General features: G+C 44.1%; 1 protein-coding gene across 3 annotated transcripts in view; it reads right to left on the bottom strand.

Moving 5' to 3' along the window:
- Positions 1–13,175, bottom strand: part of CNBD2 (cyclic nucleotide binding domain containing 2) — a 78,233-nt gene that overhangs the window by 55,380 nt on the left and 9,678 nt on the right. For 2 of the 3 annotated variants that reach the window (XM_057528481.1, XM_057528482.1), the window contains exons 3-4: positions 5,622–5,759; positions 3,133–3,186 (exon numbers count right to left, since the gene is read on the bottom strand). In XM_057528481.1, the coding sequence (XP_057384464.1) occupies positions 3,133–3,186; positions 5,622–5,759 (192 nt within the window). Of the gene's footprint in view, positions 1–3,132; positions 3,187–5,621; positions 5,760–8,092; positions 8,144–13,175 lie in introns of those variants that run through there. The other variant, XM_028169352.2, reaches the window with a different exon arrangement.

Genomic DNA, 13,175 nt, shown 5'->3' with positions numbered 1-13,175 from the left:
ATCTGTAGTGGACACTCAACAAAATACATACTTATGGAAGGAAGGAATGAATACCGGCAGTCTTACATAACAGTAACTGTCATAGAAGCAAAAGGAAAGTGGGACATGATGCAGAATTCTGATCTTCACAACGACAGACCTGAAGCCTAGCATATTCCCTCGGAAAGGCAGTGTAGCACAGTGGTTAAAAGCATACAGGCTCTGCTGCCAGGTGCCTGGGTTTGAACTTTGTCCTGCGACTTCCCATTTGTGTGTCCTGGCACAAGTCTCTTCTCCCGGAGCCCCTGTTTCCCTACCTGATGATAACAGAAACTTCATGTACAAATAGCAGGGTTAATACGTGTCAAGGGCTTACAATGCGCATGGCACAGAGCAAGGGCTATGGAAGTGCTGGTCTTTTTTATGGTCTGAATCCAATCTTTCTCCTTTTTCTCTCTTACTATCAATAACCCATTAGGATTTCTATCATAGGGTCTATTTATGGCAAAACAGATGCCTCTGGCTTCTATGAACCAAACTTATTTTTCGGGCCCACTTAGGGCCCTAATTCCTTCAGGAAATCCTTCTTATCACCCCTAACCCTTGAGACTGCCTTCTGTGGATTCCTACAGAAGTGACAGTTTGTTCTTAACTTCCTGGGTAAGTTTCATCACCTTAACTCCTAATTAGCTCCTTAAGGGAAGGTGCGAATGTTACACAACCTAGCACAGTCATCCTTGTCCTTCAGTATCCACAAGGTGGGGAGGAAGGATTGGTTCCGGGACCCCTGCCAATACCAAAATCTGCAGATGCTCAAGTCCCTTACCTAAAATGGTGTAGTATGTGCACATCCTCCTGTATACTTTAAATCATCCCTAGATTACTTATAATACCTAACGCAATGTACATACTATGTAAATAGTTGCAAATACAATAAATAGTTGCTGTCTGCAAGCAGTATTCAAGTTTTGCTTTTTGGAACTTTCTGGAATTTTTCTTTTCTGAATATTTTCTATCCATGGTCAGTTGAATCCACGGATGTGGAACCTGCAGATACAGAGAGCTGACTGTATTCCCCACCACCAGACACAGATCTAGGCCTACCTTAGGAGCTCATAAAGATATCTGGAATGGGGAAAAGGGAATAGTATTCAAACAGAGCCCTGCCTGTTTCTCACACACCATTTCTCAGCGCTGTCACCCTCACTCACTTCAGGCCAGCCATCTCCTCATTGTGTTCATCTAGCATACAGGAAAGATAAAGGAAAATAAGAGGGGCTGCCCATAATCCTACCACCCAGAACTAGCCATTTACATGCGGTATTCTTGTTTCCTGCCTTTTTCTTATGCATAAATAAAATTTTTGAAAATAACATAATGCATGACTATTTTCCATTAAAAATCAGAACAATATATACAGTTAAAATCCCCTTGTACCATGTCACCAGTAACCCAGACCTGCTCCCCACCACCAGAGTTAACCATTTATATATATTATTATATACTTATACGTGTGCCCACAGAATATGTATAGAATTGTTTTATTTTTATTTGCATAAATGTTAGACTGCTGACATCGTTTATGCAACTTGCCTTTTTTTCACTCAATATTTTTTTTAAACCATGTTTTAGAAATGTACCCATTGTTTCCAATGTCTCACAAATGCTATAATAAATGAGTCTATGATTCTAAGCCTCTATAATTCTTAGGATTCTTTCTGAGAAGGTTAGCATTAGTAGACTATATGGAAGTTGAGTTTTCCAGTGTTGTCTGAGAGACAGCTTATATATTTATAAAAGTGTGTGTGTGTGTGTGTGTGTGTGTGTGTATCAGCTTGATCGAGATGTAATTCACATAACATATGATTTCACCATTTAAAGTGTACAGATCAATTTTTAGTGTATTCACAGAGTAGTGCATCACCACAGTGGGTTTTAGAACCTTGTAATCACCCTAAAAAGAAACCTGGTTCCCATTCGCAGTCACTCAAAGGGCAGGTTTTTAAATTGGGTCTCTACTCTCCATCTCTGTGCTGGAGACAGAGCCAAGTGATAACTCATTCAAAAGGCAGAGAAGCCTTGCCTATATGATGGACTTTTCCTCTGTACTCGCCTCTCTCCTTCTATTGCTATGCACAGAATTGCCTCCATCTCCAGAGCTCTGTGGCTCTCAGAGAGACCCCTAGTTTCTCCTGTCTGAAGGGCGAAACTTGGGTAACCTTCAATGCGCAGTGTCGGACACTGGCTGGTCTCGAAAACTGAAGAAAACTCAGAATTTGGAGGACTTTACTGTGTTTCATATATAATGGGGCATGAGAAATTAGATTATGCCCAGGGGAGGCAGTCAACAGAAGCCACACCTTGGTTCCAAAGGAGGAGGAGGCAGCAGGGTGGCACAGGTGGTCCTGGTACCAGTTATAAAGCTCTGTTCTCCCTGCTTTTCCTAGAGAAAAACCATCATGGCTGCTCCAGGCCAGGGTCAAGTCAGGTCTACATTGGTGAGAACTTCAGATCTTCCCTATAAATAAGGAAGCCCCTTTAAAATTTAAATTAAATTTTAAATTTTAATTTAGTATCCAGGATTTGGTGGGGAGAAGCCAGGAAGATAATAATGCTTGAAATTCGGAGAACAAATCACATAGTCCAAATGACATGAAGGCATTCGCTTCTCAGAGTGGCCACCTGAGCCCAGGTGAAAGACAGATGTGCCCAGCATCTATCAGAAAGTTTCGGGCAGAGCCAGAATTCACACACAGGCCAGTGCTTTTTCCCACCACCCTGATTATTTCTCCTCTGTCTGGGGCTCTCACATCCTCTCCTTTGCCTTCTACGGTTTTCCCACTGGTCCAAGCACAGGCGATCTCCCGTGCTGGTTCTGCTCAGCTATAAAGCAACAATGGGTTTGGGGTTCGGCTGGGTGGCGGCGGGGAAGGCTCGCAGTCTTGGGATGCCAGAACTGAAAGGGATCACTAAGATCAGCTATTTTATAGGGGAGGAAACTAAGTGGCTAGCTCAGGGTGGCACACTGGGTTGGTGGCAGAACCTGGTCTGAACCCAGCTATCCTGATACCCAGCCCAGGGCTTCTTTCACCCTATGATGCAAGAAAAAAAAAAAAAATTCCCAGCAGCAAGGTCAGAGCTGTGTGTACATACCGACTCTGCAATGAAGTCCATGGTATCAAATGTGATTCGGCCTTGTTTCTTTTTCTGGGGGAAAAAAAAAAGGAAAGGGGGCTGCGGAGAGGAAGGAGAATCAGCAAGACTGTTTCTAGAATTTTGCACTGAAACCCTTCTGCGTACCTGGGCCACTGCGGTAGGCAGGAAGCCTTGGGAAACCTCCTACCAGCTGGGCCTCTCATGTCCACCTCCGCTCAAAAGCCCCAGCTCCACACAGGACTTGGGCCCAGCACTGACAATGTATTATTATGGAGGCATAGAAAGACGGGGTTAGGGAGAGGGAAAGGAGGATGAAGAGAAGAAGGATGGAGAGAGAAAAGGAAGAGGGAAAAGAAGCAAAAAAATAAATAAATAAAGGAAAGTATAGAGGAAAAAAAAGAACAGAAAAGAGGGATAAAAAGGAAGGAACAAATGAAGCCAACCTTCATTAAGTGCCTATAATGAGCCGGGCACGGCTTATCTTATTCCATTTCATCATCAGGACAAAGCAGGTATTACTGAGCAGCTCCACTGAGGACCTGAAGTGGGTGAAGGAAGTTGCCCCAAAATCACACAGTGAGGAAATGGTCCTCATCTGAAGGATGGCCAGGAAGAAGAGGTATAGGAGGTCTTAGGGATGAACTAATTCAACCCTATTTCCTAACAGATGCAGAGAGGATGTGGAAAGGGTAGAAAAAGGGGCAGAGAGAGAGAGGAAAAAGATCTGTAGGGGGGAGTAGCAGGGGAGGAAAGGGACAAACAAGGCCCTGAACAGCATCCTGGGGCAAACCAGGACCCCCCCCTTTCATCTCTCTGGGCACACCTCACATCCTTCCCCAGAGCCTACTCGGTTCCCTGTCCTCTCCCTCCATTTATAGTTTATACATCCATGTGGTGCTTCTCAGGGAGGCCAATGAAAGAAAGACGTGATGTTCAGAAAGATCTGGATTCACATACTCCACTGAAAACCAGTCTACGGCTTTCTCTGCCCGACACTATGCCCCAACCCCCCGGCTCCCTGCCTGGAAGCCGTATGACCCCCATAGGCTGTCCCTGAGAGGCTTCCGCTCCGCTCAAGGCCACCCTGACAGAGCAATGTTGTTAGGTTTAGCCTCGCACTCCGTGATGACAAGCCTGACTCTGGTCTTCAGCTTCCAGCTGCCCAGGCACCAACCCAAGTCTTCTGGTAACCACAGACTCCTGGCCTCCAGGGCCCTTCGCTTCACCATTGCGTGACACCCTGAGTCAGAAGGCCCTTCCTGAGGTTACGACGCTCCTGCTCCAACCCTTCTCATCTCATGGCCCAATTACAGGGAAGAATCTGGCTGCAGATTTGTTTGGTTTGGCCACCAAAATGTCTTCAAAATATATGAATTTGAATGTCTTTAGATGGGGCAAGCCCTTCCCCTCAAGCTGCCCCCAGGTGCCTACTCCGTGCTTCATCTTAAACTCAGCCACATATACACAGTTACATTACCTGCTGGTCCCTCAGAAACCAACCTAAGACACCTTCCTTTCCCCATCACCAGCCCTCCACGCCCCTCTCCTTGGCTGCTAGGCTTCAGAAACCATTCTGGGAAATATTTTGGAGGCAATCGCTGGATGCAGTGGGGAGGCGCGGCTGGCACAATAGGAATCTGGGCAGGGTTTGTCTAGGTATTGGCTGGGGAAACTTTGGAGCCCTGGATAGTAATGAAGACTCCCTTGGGGACCCAGAACAAGTTAACAGAATGGTGATCAACTTTCCTGACCCAAAAAGGGGCTCAGGATCTACCATTGGGATAAAATATTTGAAATTGGGACCTTCCAGAAAATCTAGAAAGCAAGGTCACCAGAGAGGCCCTGCAAATGTCCCCTTCTTGTCTAGGTGGGGGGGACAGAAAAGAAGGCAGAGAAGATGAACAGTTGGTAGGTATTCGGGAAATCCTGGCTCCATTGTGGCTCCCGGATTTCTTCTGGCTGTTTTAATCACCCTTGGAATGGAGATGGCTTCTTCCCCACTCTTGATGTTTCTCTCTACGTGGAGGGAGTTGTACCAGCAGAACACTACTAGCCCCTCTCCTTTCACACTGAGAAGGAGTGACTTAAACTCTTTGGTGAATTTGGAAGGAGAAACCGGGCATGATCATCCCCTTCTCCATCCCTCCAAGCCCACATTCTGCTCTGCCCTTCCCTGCGGTGAGTATACGGCAGGAGACCCTGCTACTGCAGTGGATGCCTGCCTTGGTCCAGCACTGCCTGTGACTGGGGTCGTCGATAAGGCTGTCCAACTCTGGGGTTTAGTATTAGGTAACCCTCTGGCTTGATGACACCCGTCAGCTTCTCCAATATACGTTTTGTCATTAATAAAAGTGACAGCTCAGTCTCCCATCTGCTTTACCCTTTGTCTTCTCTCTCAGTTGATTCAGAACTTGGGCTGGGAAGTGAGGTGCTATTTATTGGACCCCTTTAAACCGTGTATAAACCTGCTAAGCCCAGCAGCTTACATCCCAGAAAGAGAAGATAGGGTGCTTTCTGTGAGCAGTCTCAATGATCTGATATTCCCGAAATCCCCTGAGGCCTTGGCGGAACATTCTACACACTCGGTTCATCATAATGATATCCATGGTGAGCTGGTACAGCCCCTGTGGAAACAAAACAAACAAGATCCGTGGAAACCATCTGTTTTCAACAGTCAACAGCAGGCTGGATAGTGCTGAACAAGGTGAAATGTAATAGGATTAAATGCAGTGTCGTTGCTGGAACCATAGTTACATCTTTAGGAAGTTTTCAAGCCTGTTGAAATCATATTGGTAGCTTGAAATTGGCCATGGTGGGAGTATTTATGCCACAGAAACTGGCAACTACTACAAATGGGGGCATCTCCCTCCCCAGGAGCCTGTTAAAACATTCCCCAGCACAGCTTTAGTTAACTGTCAAGTCCTTCACTTTGGTCCAGAAAATAAGGTGCACAAGTAACGGCAAGCAGTGAGGGGTGATGTGAAGAGCCTGCATGATGGAATCAGATGCATCTGAGGGAAGAATGGTCAGAGAGATGCAACAATGCTGGCTTTGAAGGCAGAGAAAGGGCCATGAGCCAAGGAATGTGGGTGGTCTGTAGAAGATAGAAAGTCAAGGAAATGAATTCTTCCCTCCACCCTCGAGAAAGGAACACAGCCCTGCTAACACCTGGATTTTAACCCGTGCCAGACTTCTAGCCTCCAGAAGATAATGTGTGTTTGTTTGTTTGTTTTAATTTATTTTTTGGCCACATCGTGCAGCATGCAGGATATTAATTCCCCAACCAGGGATCGAACCCGTGCCCCCTGCACTGGAAGCACGGAGTCTTAACCACTGGACCACCAGGGAAGTCCCGATGTGTGTTGTTTTAAGCCACTAAATTGTGGTACAGCTGTCAAAAGAAACTAATATAACACCTAACCCAAGATAAGCCATCCTATCTTTTCCCTGGGAATTTGGAGTTGGAGCTGAGAACAAATCAGCCTCTCCATCCCAATATGAATTGAGGAGTAAGGGCAGTCACCCTCTACCTGCCAAGTAAGTATAAGGGACAGGGAAACAAGTTCAACACCAAAGAGACAAATCCAGAATGTAAAACAATCTACAAGCCATCTAACCCAGTTTCTTCAAAAAATCAGTTGCAAGGGCTGCCCTGGTGGCGCAGTGGTTAAGAATCCACCTGCCAACGCAAGGGACACAGGTTTGAGCCCTGGTCTGGGAAGATCCCACATGTCGCAGAGCAACTAAGCCCGTGCGCCACAACTACTGAGCCTGTGCTCTAGAGCCTGCGAGCCACAACTACTGAGCCTGTGCACCTAGAGCCCGTGCTCCACAAGAGAAGCCACCACAATGAGAAGCCCACACACCACAACGAAGAGTAGACCTCGCTCACCTCAACTAGAGAAAGCCCATGCACAGCAACAAAGACCCAACGCAGCCAAATAAATAAATTAACTAAATAAATTTATTTAAAAAAAAAGAGAGAGAGAGACATACAAACAAATGCAAAATATGAACCTTGATTGGCTCCTGGTTCATAATAACAAGCTGTAAAAGACGTTTTAGGGACAAATAAGAAAAATACATCTGGTAGAGTCAAGGGACTGGACATGGCACTAGAGTGTGTGTCAATGTGGGTAAAGCTCACATAATTTTGAGTGGAAAACAGGTGAAATGAGATGTCACTTATGATACCATTTTTAAAAATGTGCCGCATACTGCAGTTGCTTATGGATACACACAGATATAATAAAAATTTTTAAATATAGGCAGGAAGGGTACATATCAATCTCAGGAAAGTGGTTGCCAGTGAGGAGAAAGGGAGTGAGATGGTGAGGCGCTTTACCTGTAACTATAATATTTTTTAAAAATTATATATCTAAAGGAAATATGGGGAAAAGCTTTATTAATAAAATTAATATTTATTGAATACAATTTGCCATTGTCAGGCTCTACTCTAAGCCTATTATATGTATTGACTTATTTAATCCTCAATAATAAATCAGTGTAGTAGGTACTGTTATCATCACCCTTTACAGAAGAGAAAACAGGCACAGCAAATCAAGTAACTTGCCTAATACTAATATTAGCCACTAATAGGTGATAGGGATTTAAACCCAGGAAGTCTGGCTCCAGAGTCCATAAGTTTAACCTATTACTCTACCCTGATGTTGGGCCTTATTCTCTCTGACTCTCCTAATAGCAAGAAGGGTGAGTACAGAGCAGTTCTCAGGGGCTCAAAGTGTAGCCAATGCCAAGGGCAGAGTAGGCTACAGGGCAGGGGTCAGAATTCAGTCTTTCTGAAGCCTGATCTGGAACTCTTTCCTTTGTGACTCCAAAAGGTACAGGGTGGCCACGTTTATCCGAGGCCGCCTCCTACACCTGCCTCTCCTTTCCTCTAAGTACCTGTTTGTTCAGTCTTCCACTGTTCCCTCCCGGGGCCCTTGACACTCCTCACCAATTCCTTCTTCAGGATCTGCCAGGAATGGGACACCATGTATCTCTTCATGGTTCCTGAGCTGGCAAATGGCACAACAGCCCCTTTGCCTTTCAAGGGTAGGACCACATGTCTTTCCCCAAGAATCCAGTTATACTGGACACAAAGTTTCCCTCAGTGGCAAGGTAAGAGCTCCTCTCCATTCCTCATCCCCAACCAACAGTGGCTGGAAGCCTCGTTCTAATGAATCTATTCTCAGAACCTCCTTATGTCACACTGGAAGAGTCTGGAAGGAAGAGAGGGCAGTGGGAAGTAACTGGAATCTGGGAATCTAACATTTAGTGCACACTCATAGGTATTATCTTAGTTAATCCTCACAACTATTATAAGGTGAGGGACTTCACACCCACTCCCTGCATGAGGCTAAGGCTCAAAGTAGCTAAATGACTGCCAGAGTCACAGGGCCAGCTTAAAGACAGTAGGAGGCTTCTGGGCTTGGGGTGGGGACATCCAAAACCTCAGCCTGGGGACCACTCTGAGGCTTAGAAATTGGAGATGACCCTGGAGTGTAGGTGCCTGGCACTATCCTATAAATCTTGTTAAACCAGCAAATCAGGAACACTCAGCAAACTGGAAGTCCTCAACCAAATGGGGTGCCAAGTGTTAAAAGGTATTTGGTGACTGGAACTCAATGACTCCGAGGTCTTTCCAAAAGTGAAGTATATAGGTTATAAAGTAATTTTTTCTACTAGATCAAAGATGGCAGCTGACAATCCCAACTTGCTCTTGTACTAGAATCCTCAGTGAAAAACTGTGATTTCAAGTTACCGTCTTATCCGGCTAAGCACCCCCAAACTGAGAGCCAGATGGAAGGGTACTGAATACAGTGAGGACAGCTGGACAGCTGGGAAGAAATACTCAGGCTCTAAGTTACTAAATTCAAAGGCCGCCACTCCTGGGGTGAGACACTAATCACTTACAGAGGTGAGAAGAGATAGAACTGGTTTTTCCCCCTTACCTGGAGAAGAGATGTAAAGAACTCAGGAATAAACAGAGGAAGAAAAAGTTTCAGAAAAAGAGAGAAAGAGAGAGAAGCAGTGTGGAGTTTTTGCCTCCCCAACCCCAGACCTAGTCTTGAGGAAGAAAATATAAGAAGATCCCCTACAAATGTTTAGAGGGTTTCAGAGAGAAACGACTGCTGGACGTGGGGAAAGCAAAAGAGACAGTAGGAGGTAGATATGGACAGGGGGGTGTCCCATCAGTCCCCTGAGTTGCCCCTGAGTTGCCTCAGGATCCAAGTGATATGGAGAGGACCAGGCTAATGAGGGGCATTAGAGGATGCCAGTAGGTAGAACCAAAAACCTGATGGAACCTCAAAAGGAGACACTCCCAACTTCATCCGTTGCCAGCTGTGGTCGTCTCACTAGAATAAAGCTATAAACATACATTCAGAAAGGGCAGGGCTTGTTCAGGGAGCATAAGATGTGGCTGGAAAGTGAGACGCCCAGGAGGTATGGCAGGAAGTGGGGTTAAACTGGCAGAGGCCATGAACAAGCCACCCATGGGCCAAACTGAGCTTGCAGACTGCTTTATTTGATCCACATGGTGTTTTGGTTAAAATATTGTGAAAACTTAACTTTCTTATCTTTAGTTGGGGAATGGGCTCTCCAATTCACCAAAGTCCTCACCTCACACAACTGTGTTACCTGTGAGCATGTTACCTATTTGCAATCCCTGGTATAGGATCTATATGGCCTCTTTCAGGTCTAAAATCCTCTGACTATAATCAGGGGTTGCAAAATGGTAGTCTACAGGCCATATCTAGCCTGCTGGCAAGTTTTGACAGAGTTTTCAAAAATTTTTGAATTAGTTGTCAACACTTAAATACTGGGATTTTATGAGTCATTTTCTAGAAAAAAATAATTTACCAAAGTGTCCCAAATAAAAAACATCTAATAGACTAATTTTCATAGGAGAAATAGAGAAAGTTGTAAAAGAGCTTTCTCAACACCACTACCACCAAAAAAGAAAAGAGTACCAGGTCCTGAAGTTTTCACAGGCAATGTCCGATAATCCTGATGTTTCTTAAACTGTTCCAGAGCATAAAAAGAAGGAAAACTATCAAATTCTATTTATTAAGCAAGGAGAATACTGATACTAAAACCTGATAAAGGTAGCATAAAAAAAGAAAGCTAGAGATTCATTTCACTATGAATATTGTTTTAAAAATCTTAAATAAAATATTAAGCAAATGAAATTCAATAGCACACTTTAAAATAGCATATCATTCCAGGAATGCAAGGATGGTCAATAGAGAATGCATAAATATAATTTGTTATGTTAGATGACTAAGGAGAAGAATCATCTGCTCTTCTTCATACATTAAAAACAATTTTTCAGAGAGGCACACACATTAACGAACATGTCATTCTTGTTGGCATTTGGGGCTCCAACGGGCTTAGCATGCCTCTGTCAGGGAGGAAGAAATTTTCCTCTTCTGTACCCTTTTAGGTTCTTCTGGCTGGTCTAAGAATTAAACTGACATGAGACAATTAACAGGAGATTAACAGGAGAAAAACCAAACAAAAGTTTAATAACATGTATACTTGGGAGAGACCTGGGAAAACTGAGTAATTTGCCAAAATGGCCAAAATCCTCACCTTAAATTTCAGCTTCTTCAGCTAAAAACGAAAGAGGATGTTGGGGGTTGTGGTTTGGGACTTCAAAGGAGAGGAAGGCAATTTTACACGGAGATAGAAAAAAACAAATATTTGGTAAACAAATGTTTCCTGGGCCACGCAGAGACAATGGGACACACAATACACTCTGATCACTAAGGTCCTGCACGTTTCCCCTACCACACTCAGCTCATATTCTCTGCAGGTATCTCTGGCATTAGCTCTATTCCAGGAGCAGGCCCTTTATCTAAATTCTCTAGGCAGCTAAGGGGGAGGTAAAAAGAAAGACTTCCTGAGGTTTCTGTTTCTTAAAAATAATCAGGTTAAATTAATCGTAATGCCAAAGAGACACATTTTGGGGTGGCAAATTTTGCTCCCCTACCCCTCAGAGCTGTCCCATTGGTTAAGGGCTGCTCCTAAAGGCATTCACTTGCCAGCATTTCTGGGCTGAGCAATCCAGTGGCAGAACAAGCCCTCTGGCAAAGGTGTTCAGAGTAGGAACCCATCGTGTCAATGAAGAAATGGCAAGTGCCGAAAAGACACAGAGGGTTCAAGTCAATAGAGAAGGCCTGGGACTGAGGTCTCCGGGGAAGAGAGCTGGCAGAGCTCCGAGTCCTCCAGAGAAGGTCATGCACCTTGAAGGCAGAACCAACAACACCTTCTGTTGAACACTGGGACTGTGATGTAAGGGCTGGCTCTGGGAGCCTCCCTGGTACCACTGGCACCAAGGAGAAGCAGGGCATGGACTAGGGAAACACACAGACATGCCATCTTTGCAACACTGCCTCTGCCAAGCTCCATCTGCCGGGAAGAGGAAAAAACTAAACAATTCACTCACACAAAACCCTTGTCCTAAGGAGCTTCGCTAATGACCTTAAAGGACTTCCTGCCAGCCTGGAATTCTACTCTAGTCCCCTCTCCATGCACAACTCCAACAAATAGCTTGACCAGGAAGAACTCACTTCACTTGAAGGGGAGTTATAGTAAAAAAATAAATAGCACCAGACCTATATAAATATATTACAGAAAAGTGGGAGGGGGGGAGGCAGGGAACAAGGAAAACAAATGTTAGATAAAAGGCACTCACCAAAAAAAAAAAAAAAAATTAACACGAAACAGATGATAATCATGAACAACAAAGGACTCAAAGGGCTTAATGAATTTTAAAGCAAGAGATCAAAGCACGGATGCTATAGTTCAAAGAAGAGATGATGAAGCAACTGGAGGATATGGCACTGGCAGAGCTCAGGAAAGAAAGTATTAAAAAAAAAAAAAAACACCTCAGAAGTGAAGGTAATTTCAGAAACATCAACAAGGAAGCGAGCCTTGCTGAATACAGAGGATAAGATTGCAAAAAGCAAGTGAAGGAGTTGGAAATGAACAATTAAAAGGGAACCAAGAAATAATATAGCTAACAAGTATGGAGACACAGAGGGCAAGAAAGTGGGAGGGTTAAGCACATGGGTTTCTTCAACTTTTATAGCTGTAAGTCTTAAGATACCTTTTAAATCTGATAAACCTAGAAACAGATGTCTAAGCACATTTAAAGATATAAAGGGAACTAACAATAATAATTAAAACTGGATAGGAAAGGATGAAGAAAAGCAAAGTATAACAATTATCTTTTTTTTTTAAAGGTCAGTGTGAACTTTTAAATTTATTTTATTTATTTATTTACTTGTTTATTTATTTTGGCTGCATTGGGTCTTCATTTCTGCACGCGGGCTTTCTCCAGTTGCGGCGAGCGGGGGCTACTCTTTGTTGCGGTGCGCGGGCTTCTCATTGTGGTGGCTTCACTTGTTGTGGAACGCGGGCTCTAGGGCACGCAGGCTTCAGTAGTTGTGACGTGCCGGCTCAGTAGTTGTGGCACGCAGGCTTAGTTGCTCCCCGGCATGTGGGATCTTCCCGGACAAGGGACTGAACCCGTGTCCCCTGCATTGGCGGGCGGATTCTTAACCACTGCACCACCAGGGAAGTCCCAATTACTCTCTTTCTGACTTTTGAATTTTGTACTATCTATCTGTCTATCTATATGTATATACAGCTCACTTATTCAAATGACTGAATCAGTTTTTAAGTAATAAAACAAAATCAGTGCAGTACAATAAGGAACACAGAGCTACTGGTAGAGCGCCACAGTAAAAACAGGTTCATTGAAACTGGGAACTAGGAGGGTTGCAACTGAATAGAAATCAGTGAAAGGAGAAAAAGGCAAAAAGATGATTAAGTATCTAGGCTACTGAATTTACACTGGTTTATGAAGAATGAGAATTACTAATAATAAGGGTTAGTTGCAAACATAATTACCTACAGAGGGTTAGGTTCAGCACCCTAGACCAGTTATCTTCTTCAGCTCATCAAAACATCAAAAGATAAAACAGACCTTCATCCCAAGATCAAACATATATGATAAAAAAGGTTATCAA

The sequence above is a fragment of the Balaenoptera acutorostrata genome, chromosome 15 (assembly GCF_949987535.1).
Source record: "Balaenoptera acutorostrata chromosome 15, mBalAcu1.1, whole genome shotgun sequence".
NCBI lineage: Eukaryota > Metazoa > Chordata > Mammalia > Artiodactyla > Balaenopteridae > Balaenoptera > Balaenoptera acutorostrata.
This window is presented reverse-complemented; position numbering and strand designations above follow the sequence as displayed.